Raw genomic sequence first — 25,561 nt, 5'->3', positions numbered from 1 at the left:
GAAAAGTGTTATTCACAAAACATGCTCCAGCCGCACGGCGGAGCCAATGCAAAAAACCCAAAATTTCACCCAGCTTCTTCAAGAGTTAGGTACAGCGAGTCGGGCCCACTCACATGAGAAACATCCAACGGTTTACTCAGTCATTGATTCTATAAAAGACATTGCCAGATTTGGACATGTGAATACTTTGCGACCGTTTTTCGTTTCTATTCTCAGTTTGGCAGGAAACATCAGAGCAAACGAGATCTTTTTCTGATGTAAGAGTTTCTTACATTCCTTGAACCGATCGCGTTTCTCTCTTGTCGAACTCGCAAAGTCTGGGAACAAGAAAACATTATGGTTCTTCCAAGAAAGCTTCCCTTTGCTCCTTGCCTGGCGCAACACAAGATCTTTATCGGATGATCTCAGAAATCTGGCCAGAATCGATCGGGGCCTGTCTCCCTCAGCAGATCTGTGAGCTGGGGCTCGCTCGATTTCCAGCTTGTGGCCTGTTATGTCAAGCAGACTCGGGAAGAGCTCGTCCAGGAATTTCACCATATCTCTGCCCTCTTCATGCTCAGGAATTCCAACAATTCGAACATTATTCCTGTGGTTTCTATTCTCGAGATCTTCGAGCTTTTCAAGAAGATGTTCCAAATCAACTTTGGTCACGGGCGGATTAGCGGATAATTCCCTCTCTGAAGATTCCAGAAAATCGATTCGTTTTTCAACATCAGACACTCTTGTACCTAACTCAGGGAATTTTATTTCCATCGCCGTGATCGATCGACGTATTACAGCGAGATCCTCCAAGTCAGCGAGAATCTTCGTCAACATCATCGACATGTTGGACAACTGACGCTGGATCTCCTCTCTCGCCGCGCCATCCAAATCAAGTCCCCGGTCTGTAGGCCTCTCAGGGCTTTCATCCTGAACAAGTAAGTGTCTTTTAATATCTCCAGAGCCCGAGGATTTTGACTTCTTTGCCATGTTTTGCAACAAAGGACAAATGTGTAACTGGGTGTAACAAATTTCATCAGATTATAACATGAGAATAATCGAAAATTCAGCAAAGTGCGCAGAGCTCGTCGCTCACATGTCTGCTCTTTGCATGGCGTCCATTCCCCCCCCCCCCCCCCCCGATGTGTTTGTGTTGTGATGTGCAAAAGACACCAGTTAATTTGCTGAAATGCACATGATTATTGGTTAGAAAATTAGGAATTGGGAATTGTTGGCCTGGTTTACCAAGGTTGGACTTTCCCAAGCTCCTGTTGACACAAAATACCCTATACTTTGCAAAACAAAAAATAAAACTTGATGAACTGTTCCTCTAGTGAATCAGGATATCCTGATAGAGCGTAACAGTGTCTGCCCATTTTGTCAGCCGTCTTGGTTCCGGAAGTATTTTTCCCATTTATTTTGTCCATAGAAAGTTTTTTATAAAATTCTTCATAAAAAAAATTATTAAACTGAAACAAACCAACCTTTGCGCTTTTAAGTCCTTGTGGTGGCGTAGTGATTTGCCTCAATCTGGGTGGCGGAGGATGAATCCCAGTTGCCTCTGCGTCTGCGACCATCAACCTGCACATCTTATCACGTGGCTTGTTGAGCGCGTTGCCACGGAGACATAGTGTGTGTGGAGGCTTCACACCATCCACCGCGGCATCTGCGCCCAACTCGCCACGTGCCCCACCGAGAACGAACCACATTATAGTGACCACGAGGAGGTTACCCCATGTGACTCTACCCTCCCTAGCAACTGGGCCAATTTGGTTGCTTAGGAGACCTGGCTGGAGTCACTCAGCACACCCTGGGATTCGAACTAGTGAGCTAGCGAACTCCAGGGGTGGTAGCCAGCGTATTTTACCACTGAGCTACCCAGGCCCCAAAATGTACAATATTTAAAAATTTTCATATTATCCAAAATATTTAATCAAGAAACATTCTCTTTTTTTTTTTTTTTTTTTTTTTTTTTTTTTTTTGCAGAGTTCTGTGCATGTAATTCTATGGATTTAGAGACCTAATCAGCCATGTCATAGCTTGTATTTAGAAATGGACTTTGAGCTATGGAGAAAATACATACAAAGTCACTTTGCGTTTTTACTGTTAAGATAATGGGATAAAATCGATGTATCAAAATCATTAGAAGTGTTTACAAAGGCAAGCATCACTATTATTGTTGCTCTTACTTGGTTGCTGATTGAAACAAAGTATTAGGGTCAGGAGTGGTGTGTTATTACTTTTCTAAGTGATATTATGATTTTCACATGGCAGATGATAAAGTCGGTGAATAAATCCCATAGACTTACGTTGAAGGTGGAACCTGAGACATATCTAGAGACCGGAAAATCATGTGTAGACACTTGGGATGGGATCTTTTGGCTATTTCTACTCTTTTTTTTATTTTTTATTTTTTTTTTTTTAACACCCTGAGCACCCAGAGTTTTGAGCCAGTCTTATTTTCTTCGAAAATTTTACAAATCTAGTATGCTCACTACAGGTGAAATTCCAAGATTTTAGGTCTCATAATTTTTAGGTTAATCTCCAAGGTATGGTAATCGGTTTCTTGGCAGCAGGCGTAAACCTGAGTTATTGAGAAAGCAGGAATTTGTAAGTTTAACGTTTATCAGAGTGGGAGAGAGAGAGGGGAGGGGTGATATTACTGGTGCACACACAAAAGCCTCATTCAAAGGGCCAGTCTTCCCTACAGAGAGGCTTGAAAAGAGCAAGCAGACTTTACTGTAGTATGTTGGAGACCACACTGCTCAAATTAAAGGCTTCTTAAAATGTCTTTGTAGCACCTTAGGTTCCCCAAAGAACAGTCTTCATAATAAGAACCATTTTGGCTGTATATGTTCTTGAGTTAGCTATATGTGTTATTTTTGAAAGTAAAACATTCTTATGCATTATATGAGTGAAGCCTCCTGTTCTTTGTGGCACTAGCACAAGGATTGTTTTCTAAAGAACCAAATTACTTAAAGATGTCTTATATGTATATAATATATGAATGAATGAATATTGCATTTATATAGTGCTTTTTCGGACACTACACTCTGCGCATTACACAGTGAACACCTTTGTATGAAATCTTCAGTTTTTTGGCAGTTTCAAGCATTGTATAGCCTTCATTCTTCAAAACAATGATTGACTGAGTTTCTAGAGAAAGCTGTTTCTTTTTTGCCATTTTTGACCTAATATTGACCTTAAGACATGCCAGTCTATTGCATACTGTGGCAACTCAAAAACAAACACAAAGACAATCAGTCTTCAAAGACAAAGGACAACTGGCTCTAACAAGGACAGAAAGAGATGTGGAAGACCAGATGTACAACTAAACAAGAGGATAAGTACATCAGAGTCTCTAGTTTGAGAAATAGATGCCTCACATGTCCTCAGCTGACAGCTTCATTGAATTCTACCCGCTCAACACCAGTTTCATGTACAACAGTAAAGAGAAGACTCAGGTTACCTTCAAGTAACTGTTTTGTGTGAATTGCATTTGTAATGTATTTTTGAATAATTTATTAGACTTATATCAAGTTTATCAAGGATGACTCAAGTTTTTCTTTCTTTCTCCAAAACTCCACGTGGGATAGTCCTCATATACATATTCCTAAAATATGAGGAACACAGTCACAATGTGTTTTCACGTTTTTTTGACAGGTGCATTTTCATCACAGACTGGTTCATTTCATATATGATACTGCAATAATGACATGAACAAGTGTTTGTCACAAATATGGGAGAAAAAATATTTTTTTTACATTTTGTCATTTAGCAGATGCGCTCAAAAATAGATTTTTGCTCCTTGTTCAATTTAGTTACTCACACTGAGCTGATGTAACAAAAGATGTTATCTCGTATTGCTGAGACTACAAGCTGATAGATAGTTTACAATTACCACAGCAAATGCTTGGCAAAAATCAGGAAGTGGTAAAAAATTAAGTTGCCTTAACGTAATTAAAATGATGTCTTTGTGGGGCCTGGGTAGCTCAGCAAGTAAAGACGCTGACTACCACCCCTGGAGTCACAAGTTTGAATCCAGGCCGTGCTGAGTGACTCCAGCCAGGTCTCCTAAGCAACCAAATTGGCTCGGTTGCTAGGGAGGGTAGAGTCACATGGGGTAACCTCCTCGTGGTCGCTATAATGTGGTTCTCGCTCTCGGTGGGGCGCATGGTGAGTTGTGCGTGGATGCCGTGGAGAATAGCGTGAAGCCTCCACACGCGGTAACGCGCTCAACAAGCCACATGATAAGATGCGTGGATTGACGGTCTCAGACACGGAGGCAACTGAGTTTCGTCCTCCACCACCCGGATTGAGGCGAGTCACTACGCCACCACGAGGACTTAGAGCGCATTGGGAATTGGCCGTTCCAAATTGGGGAAAAATAAATAAATAAAAATGATGTCTAATTTGACTAATTTTTTATTAAGTTGATGTGACGAAATGAATTTAAATTCTTACAAGACTAGATCTAATCCATTTAAATAAATTAGTTGAAAATGTTTATTTTATTTTATTAAGTTCATTAAACATTTGTATTTAAGTGTGCTTTTATCCTAAGTGGCATACAGTTGAGGAACATTACAGTAAATTTATAATTGCAATAAATAATTATCAGATCAAAAATTCATTTTTAGATGGAGAATCAAATTAAAATTCTGATTCAACTATTCATTTGCATCATCACTCAAATGTTGACTGCTTGGCATTCACAATAAAAATTCTCAAGTTTTAGGAAAATATACAGTATATCTGTAAATATTGTTTATGTATTGTTATAATGGTGCATATGATGTAATACATATAAATAAAAATAATTACATTTTACATTTAAATTTACCCACCACGGCTGGGTGTTGATACAATTTTTCAGATTTGATTCCATTCCGATTCACAAGCTCTTGTTTGATTTGATACAGTTATGATTTGATTCTGATTCATTTGGGTATATTTTAGTTATAATGTCCATTTTGCTTACAAATAATAATAATAAATGCTAATGCTGTAAATAATACAGGGAAACTTCTAACTTGGCACATTACAAAAATATTAATTAAAAACAAATAACAACAGGGCCCAAACAGTGCAGTTCAATTGCTATTTATTTTATAGATATAATAACTAACACAACCAAAACTGAAATAAACTTTAAAGTAAAAGTAAAAGATCAATCTTGGGCTTTTAAGTATCTATATCGGGATCTTTCAAAATGAAGAAAATGTTAATTTCTTCAGGTATCAGATATGCTTATTTCTTTATGTTCGATGAATGCTTGTTTCACTTCTGAGAAATTATTAGACAGAAAGATTCTTATGCATCCCAAAGTATCACAATGAGAATGACAATAAACCATGCTGTGGCCCACTTCTTTTAAGGTGCTGTTTCTAATGCTCCTTTATCGGTGTAAGGTCATGAACGGTTTAAGAATAAACCGGTTGACATGGGTAGATTTTTGCCCATTACATCGATTTCGCGTTGCGTGTAAACACCTTAAGTGTTCTTAGTGACTTATCCAGTGGAAGATTTGTATGCATGCATCTTCACGGTTTGATATCAAAAGAAGAGAACAGCCCATTTATTTCGAATCTCATGTAAACACAGTTTTCTTGCTTTGTCTGATTTTTTTGATTAAGCTGATTTTTGGGAAATATCAGCGTATTGTTGTGCACGTACATGGGCTCAATGTGAACACAGAAACCTCATTTTCCCTGTTTATCTCGGAGCTCACTGTCTGTTCTTGCACAGTGGTTAGATTACGTAATGTACACACACACAAACACTCTCTGTCTCTCTTTCTCTCTGGATGCTGTGATGTGTGTTTCCATTCAGAGGGAACTTGCTTGTGCTGGCGATGACAGTTTCCATGTGAGGACTAAACAATAATTACATCCAAGGTTTCAAAATGTGCTCTTAAATGCTGACGATGGAAACAGCAGAATAAAGTGTCAGCCACTGTGAAAGTGCTTTATCATTCAGAGCATCAACTAGATTTAATGTGAGTGGTGCAAAACTCACCGCCACTAGGCTTGGGTGGTCTCCAAGGCATTGCTATGTGGTTGCTAAGGTGTTCGGAAGGGTTTTTAGCACAGTTCTATGTGGTTGCTAAGGTGGTCTGAGTGGTTTTTAGCATGTTGCTATGTGGTCGCTAAGATGTTCTCAGTGATTTGTAGCATGTTACTATGGGGTTGCTAAGGTGTTCTGAGTGGTGAGCATGTTAATATGTGGTTGCTAAGGTGTTCTGAGTGGTTTTGAGCACATTGCTGTGTGGTTGCTAAGGTGGTCTGAGTATTTTTTTAGCATGTTGCTTTGTGGTTGTTAGGGTGTTCTGAGTGGTAAGCACATTGCTGTTTGGTTTCTAAGGTGTTCTGAGGGGGGTTTAGCATGTTGGTTTGTGGTTGCTAAGGTGTTCTGAGTGGCGATCACGTTGCTATGTGGTGGCTAGGGTGTTTTGAGTGATTAGCACATTGCTATGTGGTTACTAGTGTGTTCTGATTTATTAGCACATTGCTATGTGGTTGCTAGGGTGTTCTGAGTGGTTAGCATGTTACTATGTGGTTGCTTGGGTGTTCTGAATGGTTTTAGCATGTTGCTATGTGGTCGCTAAGGTGTTCTCAGTGATTTGTAGCATGTTAATATGTGGTTTCTAAGGTGTTCTGAGTGGTGAGCATGTTAATATGTGGTTGCTAAGGTGTTCTGAGTGGTTTTTAGCACATTGCTATGTGGTAGCTAGGGTGTTCTGAGTGGTTAGCATGTTCCTATGTGGTTGCTTGGGTGTTCTGAATGGTTTTAGCATGTTGCTATATGGTTGCTAAGATGTTTTGAGTGGCTAGCACATTATTATGTGGTTGCTAGGGTGTTCTGAGTGACTAGCATGTTGCTATGTGGTTTCTAAGGTGTTCTGAGTGATTAGCATGTTGCTATATGGTTGCTAAGGTGTTCTCAGTGGTTTTAAGCACATTGCTATATGGTTGCTAGGGTGTTCTGAATGATTAGCACGTTGCTATGTGGTTGCTAGGTTGTTCTGATTTATTAGCACGTTGCTATGTGGTTGCTAGGGTGTTCTGAGTGATTACAACACCCTAGCAACCACATAGCAACGTGCTAATCACTCAGAACACCCTAGCAACCGCATAGCAACGTGCTGAGTGATTAGCACGTTGCTATATGGTTGCTAAGGTGTTCTCAGTGGTTTTAAGTATGTTGCTATGTGGTTGCTAAGGTATTGTGGTTAGTTGTTAACTGTCAAAAGGGGACACTCCCAAGTTTCTGTGATAGGCCTATTTAAATTTTTATTATAATTTTTTTTTTAAATAAGTAAAATTGCATTGAAATAACCAACTTTAATATATACAGTAGGTCAGTTCCCTTCCAATAATGTAGTGGTACTATTGTACAGTTATGTATCAGATGGTAATATCATGGCACTTTGTTTTATAACACATTCAGATACAATGGTATTCACATGGTACTTTAAGGTACTTCCACGGAATTACCATGGTATGTAAATATGGTAATACCATAGTACTTTTTGATACTTTTTGTTTTTGTTGTAGTAGGCCATATCCTAAGCGATCACTATTCTGTTGGATCAGTATGCATCTGAGCTAGAATGGCTGTCTTCCAAACCTAGTAATTATAGCCCATCAGAAATGCAGCGTACTTCCTGTCACATGTACAGCCTTACAATCTGTGCAGCCCAATGTCAGTTTTTTTAATTAGTTGGCCTTTCAATTTGTTTTATGAAATGGATCTCATGATCACAAATTATGTTATTTGGAGAGACTTCGATTGAGTCTTTTGTGCTGTGGGTCATTTTTTAACTCCTAGATTTGCATACTAAATTTATACTCGCTCTGAAAATCTTCCTCATTGAATCTGTGCTTTTAGTGATGGCTGGAAAAAGCCTTTGTCAAAGCCAATATCTCAAACAGGAAGTCTTTCAGAAATCCCTTGCTGACTTGCCAGCTGGCTAGCATCAAGTTCTAATTAGCTTCTAAGGAGTGGTTTACAGTATTTAAAATATAGTTTAGGTTGAAAAATATAGAAGAGTAGACCTCATCTGAAGTTATTTTTAGTGGTGCATTCTAAGGCATCACTTCATGCTCATTTGAACGAACATCTAACAGCTAAGTAATAATAAACTTTAATAAAAAATTGTGCCATTTCTTTTCGAAGTGATCAGGCTTACGATTGTCACCTCGTGGATGACAAACGGGTGAAAAATCCCATAGACTGAGCCATATCTAGGGACCAACTGTATGTATAGAAACATTGAGTGGACTATTTTGACTTAAGCCAGATAGCAACCACCCAGGACACCTTAGTAACCACATAGCTAGGTTCTGTCAACTACCCAAAACAAATCTAGTATTATGGCGCTGACTTTTTGCTGTCCTTGAATGGTCAAGCGCCTTTCGCATTTTCTTTGTAAAATGTAAAAATCGAATTTAGTTGAATCCCCTCAAGCCAAGAACAGGAGGCGGCTAACAACTGTTAGCTAGCTGTTTTTTGTCGTCTTGAGGGATTGACCGACAAAATACCCTATGCGCTAAGATGGTTTCAGCAAACTAGGTAATATTTAATAAGATTTACATGTTAAAACATGCAAACAATGCTTAGTTACATGTTAAAACATGTTAGCAATGTGTAGCTACTTGCTAAAACATGTTAGCAGTGCCAATCTACATGCTAAAACATGTTAACAGTTCCTGTCTACATGCTAAAACATGCTTGCAGTGCCTAACATCATGCTATCAATGCCTATCTACATGCTAAAACATGCTTGCAGTGCCTAACATCATGCTATCAATGCCTATCTGCATGCTAAAACATGCTTGCAGTGCTTAACATCATGCTATCAATGCCTATCTACATGCTAAAACATGCTTGCAGTGCTTAACATCATGCTATCAATGCCGATCTACATGCTAAAACATGCTTGCAGTGCCTAACATCATGCTATCAATGCCTATCTACATGCTAAAACATAATTGCAGTGCCTAACATCATGCTATCAATGCCGATCTACATGCTAAAACATGCTTGCAGTGCCTAACATCATGCTATCAATGCCGATCTACATGCTAAAACATGCTTGCAGTGCCTAACATCATGCTATCAATGCCTATCTACATTCTAAAACATGCAGTGCCAAACATCATGTTATCAATGCCTATCTACATGTTAAATCATGCTTGCAGTGCCTTACATCATGCTATCAATGCCTGTCTACATGCTAAAACATGCTTGCAGTGCCTAACATCATGCTATCAATGCCTATCTACATGCTAAAACATGCGTGCAGTGCCTAACATCATGCTATCAATGCCGATCTACATGTTAAAACATGCTTGCAGTGCTTAACATCATGCTATCAATGCCGATCTACATGCTAAAACATGCAGTGCCTAACATCATGCTATCAATGCCTATCTACATGCTAAAACACGCTTGCAGTGCCTAACATCATGCTATCAATGCCTGTCAACATGCTAAAACATGCTTGCAGTGCTTAACATCATGCTATCAATGCCTATCTACATGCTAAAACATGCTTGCAGTGCTTAACATCATGCTGTTAATGCCTGTCTACATGCTAAAACATGCTTGCAGTGCCTAACATCATGCTATCAGTGCCTGTCTACATGCATACTAGCATTGCCAAGCAATATGCTAAAAAATGCTAGCAATGCCTAGCAACATGCTAGCAATGTCTGTATGCTAAAACATACTTGCAATGTCTAATAACATGCTAGCAATGCCTAGCTACATCTGATGGTTTATCTAGCTAGCTGGTACTGTAATGTTTGTATAAACTTTAACTATTAAAACTAGTTTAAACTTTCAGACAAGGCATCAAGCCTTCATCAAAGTGGGTGTCTACAAACTTTATTATTAGTTGAAATTAGAATTTTTTCCATTAGCATGGTTCCATCACTGTGGCTTTTGAAAACAGTGGCACAATGTCTTCCACTGACAGTCAGAGATAGACACGTTTGATTCTGAGAGACATGTAAACAACCAAACAAGCAGCTTCCTATCAGCTCTATTTGGGGAAGCAGTGTGTCCTTTGTGACAGCGTTGTTTTGCGCATGGGCAATGAAAGGGCAGAGATGCCCAGGCACAAAAGGGATATTATGTTTGGGCTTGTGTCCGTGTGGGACTGGAGTGTTGTGGTGGAGTGGCACTGAAAGACTCTTACTGTGTGACACTCTGGCAGTGAAGGTTACGCATCCCTGCATGTGTTCGGACAGCACGATTGAGAATTTTGTTGCACTTGCTATGCAGTCGATGACATTTCACAGACGTGGAGACTCAGATCGCTGTTATTTTGATTTTAAAGGCGAAGTGTATTTTCTGGGTCACTTGTAGCACCGAATGGGAAAATTTGAGGGGTGGTTGTACATTCAAAACTTGGTGCAACAGTGCTAGGGTGTTTCGGATGGTTACTAGGGTTGCCAACCATCCCGTATAATAAGGAATCATCCCATATAATGCATAATTCTCCCATTGTTAAGTAAAATAATTCCTTTCCTGATTAAATCCTTATGGAACGCAGATTGTTCTGTATTTTAGGGTCTCACTCTCAAACAGCTGTGAACGTTTTAGTATTTGTTGCATTTAAATCTTCACATTCAGATTACAACAAGAGAATTAAACATACAGTAAATATCTTTCATACATGTCTTCTATCATGTTTTTCAACAAAAACAGAATTAGAACTGCAGCATTTTGTCAAAAACATTGCATTATGTGCATAATAATTGTTTTGCACCATTGTGCTAATTCTGGAAGAGATAGAGACTCAATGACAGCGCTGTGGCACTTTTTAGCATGCAAAAAAATGGAAAAGCTTTTACATTATTTTTTTTTTTTAAATAAATGTAACGTGCTTAATTATAATAAAGTCTTCCTCCATGAATTGCAGCTTCTTTCTTTTGGCAAAATAAGTGTTTATTAAAATAATGTTTTTGTTCATAAAGTCAGATAAGAATTTTATATGACATTTTAGAATGTCAAGTTAATTAAAGGAATATTCCAGGTTCAATACAAGTTAAGCTCAATCGACAGCATTAGTGGCATAATGTTGATTACCACAAAATTAATTTAGAAGAAAGGGTGTTGCTGTGTAATTGATTGGGTGTTCTAGGAGCAAAGTTTAATACTATAGGTTTAAGGATTTGTTCATATGGCTTTCCATTGTTAGGACAGATAGTACCGCCACAAACTCCTGAAATCGGTTGAGCCAGAAGTTGACACATTCAGCCTCTCGTACAAACAGAAGTACTTTAGAAAATATTTAACATAGAAACATTGTCTCTTCTCTGCAGGTGTTAATGAACCCACCCTGTACAGCTGTGAAGCTCACAATGAAAAAGGCCTCACGGTATCCAGAGAGGCTCACATCAATATCAAAGGTAAAGCAATGTCAACATGCAATACAGTGGCACCTAAATTAACCAATTCCACAACCAAGAGTTACCAAAAGGGTGTTGAATCTGAGAGTGAATATTTTTCTCATGCTTGTAAAAAAAAAAACATATAGATTCACTTCCTTTATTAATGTTTTTTCAGAGCTTCCTGAGAAAGTGTCTGAGGTCACTGTAGTTAAACGTGAGGCGAACAAACTCGTCTTGAGCTGGACACCAGGACATGATGGCTTCTCTCCTCTGAGCACCTGCTTAATCACGGTAAAAGTCACAAGAACGTAAAGCATTTGTTCCATATTAAAAAGTTTTACACCAAAAGATATAAACAGTACTTTTAATAAATATGTTTAAAATTATGTACACTCACTAGCTATTTTATCCTTAAGGCACTGGTGCAATGAATGATAAAAAATGTAAGTCCTCTGTTACTTCAAGGTACGAGAGCTTGGTCGAGAGTCGGCCCACCCCACTATTGTTCGCAAGACATCAGTACCTCCTTTCCAGTATGAAATCAGCAACCTCAGAGCCATGACTTGGTACGACATGTGTGTCTCCTGCACCAATGAGATCGGCTCATCACCACCCAGCGCCTGGATCCAGAGCAACACCACAGGGGGAGGTGAGTGACAACACAAAACTCTTTCAAGACAAACTATTCAAAGATCATGGCTGTAATTACAGCCAGGATAAAGTTTTCTATGCAGTATCCTTGGTTGTATTCTGCATATGGGCAAATGTAGTGGGTCATACGGGTATTCGTGCATTCATCCATGTACACAGAAAATTTGTGCAAAGTGTACATGCTATTTATTGCAGGAACAGTAAGAAGTATTAGAGGTAGACCGATATATCAGTTTCACAGATTAATCAGTGCCGATAGCTTTTTTTTAAACTATCGGTTATCTGCAAAAAACTATGCAGATATTTTCTGATAGTTTTTTAAAAATTATTATTATTATTCCTGCTTGTTCCTCTGTGGCCGGCGCTGGAGGATTGTACAGTTAGAACGGCTTGGTTCTACAGTATTACAGCGGCCCCTAGAAGTTAATAAAAACAATCACTGACATCTCATGGGGATTTGCTATATCTAAATCTGTCATCATTGACAATATTCATCCATATTTTTATCCTCACTTCAATGCATATTTTGTTAATTTGATTAGACAATCAAGCATTCTAAATTGAAGCGAATGCATGCAAAGAAAAATGCGTATCGTATCTCCAACTTCATATCTTGTAAATAATAATAAACCATATTCGTCATTAAACCTGGTGAAATATATATACAGTGTGTATATATAGTGTATTTATATAAACACATATAGGCTATAAAAAACGAAGTCTCCTGTCATTTCAAAATAAAAGTCCCCATGTGTTATAGTTCAAGGTCCTGCGTTATGCACCTCATCTTTATTTTGTCTGGATAGTATTGGGATTTTGATTGAACTGTATGTGGGATTTTATTTAGTTTGTACTCTTGTAGTCTCTGTCCATGCCAAGGAACGAATAATAAAAAAATGTAACATACTATAAATCAATTTTAAAATCTATCGGCCGATTAATCGGTTATCGGCCTTCCCACCACCTTTGGTATCATCAAAATCCACTATCGGTTGGTCAAACTCTTAGTAGTCTAAAAGAGCCAACAGTATGTAAATACAATTAGCAAAGATGTAATCTAGTTGGGGGATTCCTGTAGTATTTAATTATGTCTTTCATATCCAAGAGTTTTCCAAAAGCCAAATGGGAATAGGAGTGACCTGGTATTTAGAAAAGGCTTTAGCCGTGGGGTGTGTCCATAAAGGATTTCCTCTGTATTCTTGAAAAATCTGTTAAGGATATTTTCAGTAGCTGATAAACAATGTGTCTTATGTCATACAAGGCTCCTAATGGAACAGAATCTGACATTGGTTCCACAATTTTTATTTGGTAGTGTTTTAAATGAATAAAATGAAACAATTTTCTTAATTACCTTTCCTAAATTTATTTCAGTCCCATCTGAGGCCCCCCAAAATCTGACAGTTCATGTCAACAATACTATGTTGATGATCCGCTGGGAAGCTCCGCCCCCTGACAAGCTGAACGGAATCTTGCAAGGATATGATGTCACTATCAAACATGGGACACAGACAAACAAGGTTAGTAGTCGAGTTTGCGGATCATATTTTGTGATCTAACTAAATTATGAACTCATCTGGGAATTAATGAGAAATGCTTATGCTTATGCTTACGTTTATCCTAATGCTTCACATTCTGTATTTTCTCTCACAAGCCTCTGTTTTTATTTAGAAACAAGCAAATCATCTTACATCAAAACAACAAAGATTTATAGATTAAAATTAATTTGAGCATATACTATATATAATATAGTACACTGACGGCCAAAAGTTTGGAAAAATGTACAGATTTAGCTGTTTAGGAAGGAAATTGGTAGTTTAATTCACCAAAGTGGCATTCAACTGATCACAAAGTATAGTCAGCACATTACTGATGTAAAAAACAACACCATCACTATTTGAAAAAAGTCATTTTTGATCAAATCTAGACAGGCCCCATTTCCAGCAACCATCACTCCAACACCTTATCCTTTTTATTTTTATTTTTTTTATTTTTTTATTTTATCCCCTTTTCTCCCAATTTGGAATGCCCAACTTCCACTACTTAGTTGGTCCTACTGGTGGCGCGGTTACTCACCTCAATCCGGGTGGCAGAGGACAAGTCTCAGTTGCCTCTGCTTCTGAGACCATCAATCCGCACATCTTATCACGTGGTTCGCTGTGCATGACACCGCGGAGACTCACAGCATGTGGAGGCTCATGCTACTCTCCGCGATCCACGCACAACTTACCACACACCCCATTGAGAGCGAGAACCCTAATCGCGACCACGAGGAGGTTACCCCATTTGACTCTACCCTCCCTAGCAACCGGGCCAATTTGGTTGCTTAGGAGACCTAGCTGGAGTCACTCAGCACACCCTGGATTCGAACTCGCGACTCCAGGGGTGGTAGTCAGTGTCAATACTCGCTGAGCTACCCAGGCCCCCCACCAACACCTTATCCTTGAGTAATCGTGCTAAATTGCTAATTTGGTACTAGAAAATCACTTGCCATTATATCAAACACTGCTGAAAGCTATTTGGTTTGTTAAATGAAGCTTATCATTGTCTTTGTGTTTGTTTTTGAGTTGCCACAGTATGCAATAGACTGGCATGTCTTAAGGTCAATATTAGGTCAAAAATGGCAAAAAAGAAACAGCTTTCTCTAGAAACTCATTAATCAATCATTGTTTTGAGGAATGAATGCCATACAATGCTTGAAATTGCCAAAAAACTGAAGATTTCATACAAAGGTGTACACTACAGTCTTCAAAGTCAAAGGACAACTGGCTCTAACAAGGACAGAAAGAGATGTGGAAGACCAGATGTACAACTAAACAAGAGGATAAGTACATCAGAGTCTCTAGTTTGAGAAATAGATGCCTCACATGTCCTCAGCTGACAGCTTCATTGAATTCTACCCGCTCAACACCAGTTTCATGTACAACAGTAAAGAGAAGACTCAGGGGTGCAGGCCTTATGGGAAGAATTGCAAAGAAAAAGCCACTTTTGAAACAGAAAAACAAAAAGAAAAGGTTAGAGTGGGCAAAGAAACACAGACATTGGACAACAGATAATTGGAAAAGAGTGTTATGGATCTTAACCCCATTGAGCTTTTGTGGGATCAGCTAGACTGTAAGGTGCGTGAGAAGTGCCCGAGACAGTCACATCTATGGCAAGTGCTACAGGAAGTGTGGAGTGAAATGTCACCTGAGTATCTGCACAAACTGACAGCTAGAATACCAACGATCTGCAAAGCTGTCATTGCTGCACGTGGAGGATTTTTTGATGAGAACTCTTTGAAGTAGTTTAAGAAGGTCTGAACATTTTTTTCAAATTGTAATAGTAATTTTTCATGTTATTAATGTCCTGACTATACATTGTGATCAGCTGAATGCCACTTTTGTGAATAAAAGTACCAATTTCTTTCCACAAGAGCTAAATCTGTACATTATTCCAAACTTTTGGCCACCAGTTTATACTTATATACTTTTTTTTTAAAAGTACAAATATTTAATGTAGTTTCTCTGTTATTGTGCGACCATCAAAACCTGCCTGAATTAAAAAGATAGAAGAATTTGAGATTTACATGGAGTATAACATGTAACGCTGCTCATCAATGTAAAGTAAGGGTTATCTAGTTTTTGACTTATTTCGCAGAAATATTCCCATTATTTAATTCTCAAATTACTTTGTGTTTCATGTTGTCAAAGCTATTCTTCCACTTGATGGCAAAGAAGTTCTGTCATTTATGATCAAACTTTGTGGTTCTTAACAGGAGCAAAATCCCCTAAATAAACGTTATAGTTGTTCTAATATATGTAGATATACTGTGTGTAACCATTTATGTTTATTGCTGTCTTTAACAAATCTGCATTCGCAGCTGGTGAAAGTGGCCTGAAGTGATGAAAAGTTGCTGTAGCCATTAAAAATGAAACATCTGTTCTTCACTACGTTGTCTCTAAAGAGCTTGTAAATACAGATGAAAGAGCTTATATTTCCCAGTCTGAGATAATTGATGGGTCCTTTAGCGTGCCAGCCTGAGGAAGTTTGAGTTCGGCCCTCAAGCAAATGACATATTTATTATGTTTAGGATGTCTTTGTATTGCGGATCAGCTTGAAATTATGCACTGTTCAGTGAGCTCAGCAAATCTTCAGATTTGCCAGTGTTAATCAAGTATTTTGTGTTTAAATCATTTCGGCTACATGTCAGGGTTCTGATCACCCTGTCTGGTTTTATTTTGCGATTCTGTTCATTATCCCTTACATATTATAGTTATAGTTTATAGTTAAAGTTTCACTTATTTGTTTGCATTATGAGGGGTAGAGAATTAACAAGTTTGGTTGTGGTCAAAAATTATTTATGTCGGTCAGTGATGTGACCCTCATTTTAATTTATTTTTTTGGTCCGGATCTACACCAATCAGTCACAACATTAAAACCACCAGCCTAATATTGTGTAGGTCCCCCTCATGCCGCCAAAACAGCACCAACCCGCATCTCAGAGTAGCATTCTGAGATGTTATTCTTCTCACTATAATTGTACAGAGCGGTTATCTGAGTTACCGTAGACTTTGTCAGATCAAACCAGTCTGGCCATTCTCTGTTGATCTCTCTCATCAACAAGGTGTTTCCGTCCACAGAACTGCCACTCACTGGATGTTTTTGTTGCAGCTGACACAAAGCTATTGCTTTGATACACCTCTACTACGATAAACATTTTCAATTTATGAGTCCAAAGTTATTTATATATTTAGTTAGTATATTTAGTGGTTTAACTGTCCGGAGACAGAAAAAAAAACGTTCTGAAATTCTTGAAAAAATAAATGTTGGCATGAGTGGTTTGAAATCTTTTATTATTATTTCTTAAAATAAGCAGGAAATAATTTTGTTTCCAAATTCACGTCAAATGGAGTAACACTAAGAAACTTCTTGGTATTCGTAAAATATATAAAAATATATATTTTACTTTGAAATTATTATTATTTTTTAAAATGAATGATTAAGTTACACATGTGTGATTAAGGTGCAAGGAAAGTATTTTAATACCTTAAATCATTTTATTTGTAGATTAACCTAACCCTGACCTAACCCTAATCAACAAATTTGATGCACATGTTTAAAACTTGATTTTTAAAAGATTTCTAATTTTTATTATCTCAGACAACCTTATTTGTCAATCACTCATATAAGTATACTAGAATAAGTGGCAAAGCTATTATTGAAATAATAACAATAAAAAAAGCCTACTAATGTTCAAACCTATACCACTGTGTGTCTCATCTGAATGCCCTGTGTGGTGTTTGTCAATGTCTAGTGACCAATCATGTGGAAGTGTCTTTGTAACACAGTATGGTAGTTGTCTGCGAGCACAATGGTGTACTTCCTGTTTCTGTCCTAGTAGCAGGAAACCGACAGTGTGCACACAAATCATTTTATGTGTTTGTCTGCCGTGACTCACTGCTGAATGACCAGGAATTTGACGACGCATCAATGGCTACGATTAACAATCTGCTGTATTCTACAGCCGTGACTGACCTACATGTCATACTGTGACCTTTGTGAAAACAACAGTAACTGGAAATGAGTGTAATCCCAACGGGCTCAGTCCCGACACCTGTTGCACTTACTCAAAACCATGACCAGTTTAGTTTATTAAGTAACTGGCATTGCCAAGAGCTGTTCATGAATGGCAGATTATCTTGTTCTACATTTATATTTGGGTTCTTAGAAAACACTTTCTTATCATAACAACTTAAGGCCAATAGTGTGAATCTCATGAAACTGGTCAAGGACATGTCCATGTCAACCCAAAATAAAAAATAACTTTTTTGCTTATAAATTTAAAGAAAAAATTAAGGCTATCTTCAAGACCAGTAATATGTTACATTGTGAAATCATTTTCATTTAAGCCCCCTTTTCTCCCAAATTCTAATGTATTTCCCAAACCGGAAATGCGAAAACAGAGTTGCCTCCGCTTCTGAGACCGTCAATTCGCGCATCTTATCACGTGGCTTGTTGTGCATGACACCGTGGAGACTCACGGCATGTGGAGGCTCATGCTACTCTCCGCAATCCACACACAACTTACCACGTGCCCCATTGAGAGCGAGAACCACTAATCACGAACACTATGAGGTTACCCCATGTGACTCTACCCTCCCTAGCAACCGGGTCGATTTGGTTGCTTACGAGACCTGTCTGGAGTCACTCAGTACGTCCTGGTTTCGAACTCGCGACTCCAGGGGTGATAGTCAACGTCAATACTCGCTGAGCTACCCAGGCCCCTCAAAATGGGCCTATTATTAATATATTTAATATGTTCTTAATTAAGTTCATGATTGAAATGTACACATTCAAAGACACCTAGAGGGATGTAGGTTTATGGTTTTAATCAAGAGTTGTTGGTGGGGCATCAGGCCATAGACAACACTTCAGGCTAGGAAAATCTATTGAATTTAATTGCTGCAGATTCTTGCTTGTGTAAACAGCTGACCAGAGGCATAGCTGCAGTTAAGATGCTCCACAGGAGACATGTAGCACATGTACTTCTTAGGACCCCTAGAACAGCTCACTTCTTGTTTTGAGAGCTGCAGATGCAGTTTTTTCATTAGTGGATGTAACAGCGAGCGATGCCATTTGAAGAGCGCACTGTCACAGTTTTAATGTATGTGTCAGCATGTCTTGAGGTTTAGGGAACAGATGTGACAATGGCAGCTTTACGCAATCATGGCCATCGATGTGTCACATGCTCCAGTGTTAACCTCCATGCACCCTGCATGTGGCCCTCTCACGAATCTACAAAAAAATACGACTTCCTTTTTTTCTTCAATCCAAGTTTTGTTTTTACACTTTTGTTAGTGTGATTTTAACATAAGTCATGTTTTTCTCCCCCAATACTATACAATATTAAACTCAAAGGGGAATTAGGAAAAATATGGATGTTTTTGAAATTGCAAATGCATAAAGTGTATTAAGAAGTGATAACCTGCAGTTGTTACTTTAAGGAGCTATTTTTCTACCTGACATAATCCTTAAAAAAAAATAATAGTTTTATTGGTGAAACCTAAAATAGGCCGGTTGATTCATGTTAAATAATACTTTTAACTTTAATAAAAAGCACTATTTGTAAATGAAATAAAAAAAAACTATTAATTTTCATGTACCTGTAATAAGTAGGCAGCGCAGAGGGAACTTGTATCACCATGAAGGGGTTATTTTGCCATAATGCCTGGCTAACTATACATTGTTGCGCATTTTACACGGCTAATTGGACATATTGATTAGAGTTTAAATAATTGTATTCTGTGAGAAGAAAGTCCGTAGTGATACGAGATGCATGTAACCAGCATGCTACTGAATGTAAGAAATACTGTTGTCTGGGACAAAAGACAGCTATACAGTTTAGCGGTCATTAAACAAAAATATTTGACCACAGAATCAAGTACACCAGAGAGATGTGTGATTAAATAAATCTATGTATCTGTGGGTTTCAGATTCACAGCATGACTACAGAGGCCACAGTTACTCTGCAGGTGTTTAACACCACATACAGTGTGGAGGTCGTGGCATGCACTCAGACCGGCTGTGGGACTAAAACATCACGCTACTGGCTCTTCATACCAGACACAGGTGAGTACACACAAGATCCATTCCCCTATGTTTTCCTTTAAGTTACACATAACAAAACATTTATCATTGCTGTGTTGGCCAAAGGCACAGCAAAAAATAATAAGGGATCTCTCTGAAAGCATGTTTTTGTTTATTTTATTTGAATTTATTTTATTTTATATATATATTCTGTTTTATTTAATAAAAACAATTTTTTAGCTTTGTTTTTATGTTATTTTATATATTGTATTGTTTCATTTATTTTGTTTTATATTGTATTTGTTTTATTGTATTTTGTTGGCTTTTATTATATTTTGTTAATTTTTTTTTTTAATTTAATTTAATTTATTTTGTTTTATTTTTTTATTTATTTTTTTATAATGTTTTAGTTTTAATTGAATTAAGTTTTTTATTTTATTTTTATTTTATTTTGCTTTTTAGTTTTATTTAATTTTTTTATTTTGACTTTATCTTTTTACGCAGTCTAGACCAGGGGTTTTCAAACTTTTTGATGCCAAGGACCCCCAAACATGATGATCCTCTTGCGAGGGACCCCTTCTCAAAAATATATAGGCAGCTTTATATTTTAGATATAAATTCCCTTTTATACGGTGTGAGAAAAAAAGTAAGCGTTATATTATAAAGACAGTGTGTGGTTTGCAAAATTAAAAAACTGGCTGTTATTTTGTAATAAAAGAAATTAAGAAAATGAAAAGAAATGATTAAAATATAATATTAAAAAAAATCTGGAAAATATTACTTTGTATTAAGTTGAGTGCATATCTTTTTTTTATACCCACTGTTAGAGTAATATGAGATGTACAAACTTGAATAAAAACTTGAATTGAAATATATTTATACTCTTTAAAAAGCAGAATGAAAGAATAATATTGTCAAATTGGTTCATTTTTATTTCTTATTTTATTTTCTGCAGACCCATTAGCACCTCCTGGCAGCCCCCTAGGGGTCCCCGGACCCCAATTTGAAAACCCTTGGTCTAGACAACAAAAATGACAGCCTTCTTCAGTAAACTGATCACCAGCTTAAAGAATTTGGAAAAATGTAGCCCATGGCAATCGCAGTGCTGCTCAATGAATCAATTTTAATGAAGTACATTTTTAGTACTTAAAGTCACCGCAGGAAAAGTGAATTAGTCCCTAAAAAGCAAAAATTGCTTCCCTCCGGAAGGCATCATGCTGAATTGTGTTGTTTTGCAAACTAATTGCAATAAGTAACCTCATTTCCTTTCAGAAACGCGCCCACAGTGAAGTGGAATATTAAATATAAACTTCTTTAAAATCCAGGAAGGATGTTTAAGAAACAAACTTTTGAACAGTTCTGCCGCAATTAAATTGCCTTTTTGTGACATCAAAGTTTAGGATCCAGAGAGAGGGTCATGTGCGAAGGACACATCATCACCTATATGATGGATGAAGAAACAGAGAAAACTTAAACTGTAGAACTGGACTCTGTGCTAAAAAGCCATTAGTGGGCTATAACGGGAATACAGATCATGGATAGTATTAATACTAATCCTAGAAGTACTGTATTTTTCTACACAGTCTGCCACAGTTTAGTCCATAAAGCTAATAGTTCCAAATCTGTAACGCTTTATTTTTTCCGTGGAACACAAAAGGAGATGTTAGGCAGAATTTTCAATCTTAGTCACCATTTACTTGTAAGTGAAAGATAACTGAAGTTGTCATTCTGTCTAACATCCTCTTGTGTGTTCCACTGAAGAAAGAAAGTCATATGGGCTTGGAACAACATGAGGGGGAGTTAAGGACAGAATTGTAATTTTTGGAGATCATGTAGCACATGCATGTGTGTGTTTTTGTTGCAGAATCTACCGAGTCACCATTCACTACTCCAGTTCCCAATCGGGCAGACTCTGCTTATATTGTGCTTGGAGTGGTTTGCGGTTTCTGTCTTTTGATGATTGTGTTGTTCGTGGCCGTGTGGTTGCGCAATAGTTCTTATTTGCGGTAAGTTCTTTGCCATCTCTCCTTTTCTTACAATCACCCCAAAATTGACTACATTTTTTCTTAATACACGTTCCTGGTCTTACTGTGCAGAATATATCGGTGCACGTTATTCCAAAGAAAAAATGTTTCTCATTTGTAACCTTTCATTAAAATGTTATAACTTTAATAACTATTGGAAAGACCAAAGTATGTTGATTGCAGTGTACTTGGGACAGGAAATTGAAGGCTTCAGGACAGAGAAGTGGAGCACGAGTGTTGCTTGGTCTTTGAAAACGGCGTGACTTCTAGTAAAAACAAAACTGTTGAGGCCGGAGTTGACACAGACAGCGCTGAGAAAAGAGGTTCAAATGACCTCCAGTTGTTTGCAAGACAGATGAACAACAACAGCCCCTGGTTACCTCCCTCTTTCTCTGGAATCCTTTAGAATGTATTGGGGGAGGTGGTAGTTAAAGATCCACTAATGTGGGAGTGCCTGGGTAGCTCAGCAAGTAAAGACGCTGACTACCGCACCTGGAGTCACGAGTTCGAATCCAGGGCGTGCTGAGTGACTCCAGCTAGGTCTCCTAAGCAACCAAATTGGCCCGGTTGCTAGGGTGGGTAGAGTCACGTTGGATTAACCTCCTTGTGTCGCTATAATGTGGTTCTCGCTCTCAGTGGGGCACGTGGTGAGTTGTGCGTGGATGCTGCGGAGAATAGCATGAAGCCTCCACATGCACTACGTCTCCGCGGTAATGCGCTCAACAAGCCACGTGATAAGATGTGAGGATTGGCGGTCTCAGATGTGGAGGCAACTGAGATTCGTCCTCCGCCACCCGGATTGAGGTGAGTCACTACGCCACCACAAGGACTTAAAGCGCACTGGGAATTGGCCATGCCAAATTCATTGAATTTATTGAAACATATATTAAAGTCGTTTTTTACTATAAATCAGCCCTCCTAAGTGCTCTTCTCTCCTAAGTGTTCTTTTTCTTTTGTTTTTGGCGATTCGCATTCTTCATGCATATCGCCCCCTACTGGGCAGGGAGGAGAATTTATAGTAAAAAAGGACTTAAATATTGATCTGTTTCTCACCCAGAAGAAAGTAAGTCATACACATCTGGGATGGCTTGAGGGTGATTAAATGATGAGAGCATTTTAATTTTTGGGTGAACTATTCCTTTGAGTCGATTTTATCCATCAGGCATTGATTGGATGGTCAAAAGTAGTCTCTATGACATGTGGCTGGAGGGGAGAGGTTGAAAATTAAGAAGGCTTGGTGACATCTGCTGAAAAGAAAACTAATTTCAGAGACAGAGCAATTTATGATATTTTGGTAGAAATTACAAAAAATTTTATCTTTGGAATAACGTAAAAGTTTGAATCGTACACAGTAATACCAGGAACGTGTATTAAAGGAATGTTCCAGGCTCAATCGACAGCATTTGTAGCTTTTATAATGTTGATTACCACAAAAAATTATTTAGACTCATCCCTTGTTTATTTAAAAAAAGCAAAAATCGGGGGCCTGGGTAGCTCAGTGGTTAAAGACGCTGGCTACCACCCCTGGAGTTCGCTAGTTTGAATCCCAGGGCATGCTGAGTGACCAGCCAGGTCTCCTAAGCAACCAAATTGGCCCGGTTGCTAGGGAGGGTAGAGTCACATGGGGTAACCTCCTCGTGATCGCTATAATGTGGTTCGTTCTCGGTGGGGCGCGTGGTGAGTTGAGCATGGATGTCACGGTGGATGGCGTGAAGCCTCCACACGTGCTATGTCTCCGTGGCAACACGCTCAACAAGCCACATGATAAGATGCGCGGATTGATGGTCTCAGAAGCGGAGGCAACTGGGATTCATCCTCCGCCACCCGGACTGAGGCGTATCACTACGTGACCACGAGGACTTAGAACACATTGGGAATTGGGCAAAATTGGGTGAAAATCCCAAAAAAAAAAAAAAAAGGCAAAAATCACAGTTACAGCAAGACACTTACAATGGAAGTGAATGGGGCTAAAATTCACACAGTTTCAAATGTATAGCCACACGATGTAAACATTAATCACATTAATATGATTGTAGTGTGTTAAAATTGCTTAATAACCTTATCTGTGTAAAGTTATTTCCAATATTACAACTTTTGTTGTCATTACATAGTAACATAGTAAACCTTGTAATCTGGTAAACGCACTAACACCATTAAGTCCCTGATTTAATCACGCTAAAATCATGTTTACTTGTATATAGTCTTGTGGCTAAACTTTTGCAACATTTACACATTGGCCCCATTCATTTCTATTGTAAGTGCCTCACTGTAATTGCAATTTGTGCTGCTTCTTTTTTTTAATAAACGAAGAAATGGTCGATTATTTTTGTGGTAATCAACATAATGCTTCAAATGCTATCGATTGAGCTTAACTTGTATTGAACCTGTAATATCCACTTAGAAAGTAGATAGTGTCAGTTTTGATTCCACATTCACTTTAACTTAAGGTTACTTAATGGGATTGGCCATATAATATTATATATTATAAATGAATTCTCACTTTTGAACAAGAAACATTTAGTAATGACTTTAAAAGAAGAGTAACCCCAAGCAGTAAAAAATTTAGTTTATGTCTCTTACATATAATAATGAATCTAAATTTCAACAATTTGTGTTTATACTGTGTATTATGATGTGATTGTGCTGTTTGTGTAACCGTATAAAACTGGTGCCCTCTACAGGTTTTTATTTGGAACTGATGATAAACTTACTTCAATCATTGAGTTCAGGCCTCAGAGGACCTATAACCGCTCAGCTATCGAAATCACACGTACGTCAAGAAATATTACACTTTATTTGTATTTAACATAAAACGGCAGGATTCAATATAGATATTATAGACTTATAGAGAATTTGTTTCTCTCTTAGTTGCCAGTTTGGACATCAGCAGCGAGCTTCTAGCTAAACTCCAAGACGTGATGATCCTTAGGAACCTGCTGTCCATCGGTAAAGTCCTTGGAGAAGGTGAGAAGGCTTTCTGGTGTGTTGTCGTTGTGTTTCACCTCATGTCAGACGGATCTACTGTAGTGATCTGATGTCTGTTCTTACAGGTGAGTTTGGATCAGTAATGGAGGGACATCTGAGACAACCTGATGGAACCAGTGAAAAAGTTGCAGTGAAGACCATGAAATGTGAGTTGTGCTTTTTTTGGTTTTACGTATGAAAGACATTTAAGTGTGCATATTTTAGACAAAGGTTATTAGGGGAAAATAATATTTGCTGCCTGGAGTTGATTTTGAAGGGCTTTTTTCACTTTTATGAGAGTATGTTTTTCCTGATCATGTTAGTTCTGCATTCAGCAACAATCTCGAGTGAACTAATCTGAAAGCTACCAATAAATACAAGGTCTGCAAAGGCACTCATATTTTATGTGATGTCTGTATAACTAAATAGGCCTCTAAATATATAATATAAGAAGCTTTTACCAAAACACTGACTGCACCAACCCGAGATTATGTTCAATGTTAAAATTTTAAAAATTAAAAATTCCTCATGGGGGCATGTATACGGCCACAATTTAGAAGTCTTGGGCATTTTAGTCACTTTTGGTAGCATTTTGCCCCAAGCACCCATTGATTTCTGCCTCTGGTGATTTGTTCTTCCAGTGGATAACTTCTCTCAGAGAGAGATTGAAGAGTTTCTGAATGAGGCTGCTTGCATGAAGGATTTTAACCACCCGAATGTCATCAGACTCCTGGGTAAGTAAATCTGATTTGAAAGAAATGCTTTATTTTTTGTGTTTGTGTACCGTGTCATACTCTTAACAAGCAATTTGTCACACTAGACTAGCTAGTATTACTGAAGAACATTACTTTATGATAAATCTGTTCATTGTAATGCATTCAGATCTCATACACTGTGATTTCTACAAAACAATCAAAAACCAGACAGTACCCAGGGGGGCCTGGGTATCTCAGTGAGTATTGATGCTGACTACCA

At 38.0% G+C, this 25,561-nt stretch overlaps 1 protein-coding gene across 1 annotated transcript in view; it reads left to right on the top strand.

Annotated features, from left to right (window-relative positions):
• Positions 1-25,561, top strand: part of mertka (c-mer proto-oncogene tyrosine kinase a) — a 52,250-nt gene that overhangs the window by 19,707 nt on the left and 6,982 nt on the right. Inside the window, exons 5-14 of the mRNA XM_051647836.1 lie at positions 11,313-11,399; positions 11,557-11,672; positions 11,847-12,030; positions 13,404-13,549; positions 19,505-19,640; positions 21,463-21,604; positions 24,304-24,392; positions 24,491-24,586; positions 24,673-24,753; positions 25,228-25,320. Coding sequence (XP_051503796.1) covers positions 11,313-11,399; positions 11,557-11,672; positions 11,847-12,030; positions 13,404-13,549; positions 19,505-19,640; positions 21,463-21,604; positions 24,304-24,392; positions 24,491-24,586; positions 24,673-24,753; positions 25,228-25,320 — 1,170 coding nt within the window. The remainder of the gene's footprint in view (positions 1-11,312; positions 11,400-11,556; positions 11,673-11,846; positions 12,031-13,403; positions 13,550-19,504; positions 19,641-21,462; positions 21,605-24,303; positions 24,393-24,490; positions 24,587-24,672; positions 24,754-25,227; positions 25,321-25,561) is intronic.

This window comes from Myxocyprinus asiaticus, chromosome 21 (assembly GCF_019703515.2).
Source record: "Myxocyprinus asiaticus isolate MX2 ecotype Aquarium Trade chromosome 21, UBuf_Myxa_2, whole genome shotgun sequence".
NCBI classification, from domain to species: Eukaryota; Metazoa; Chordata; class Actinopteri; order Cypriniformes; family Catostomidae; genus Myxocyprinus; species Myxocyprinus asiaticus.
Note: the sequence above shows the minus strand (reverse complement) of the source record. Positions and strands in the feature narration are given on the sequence as shown.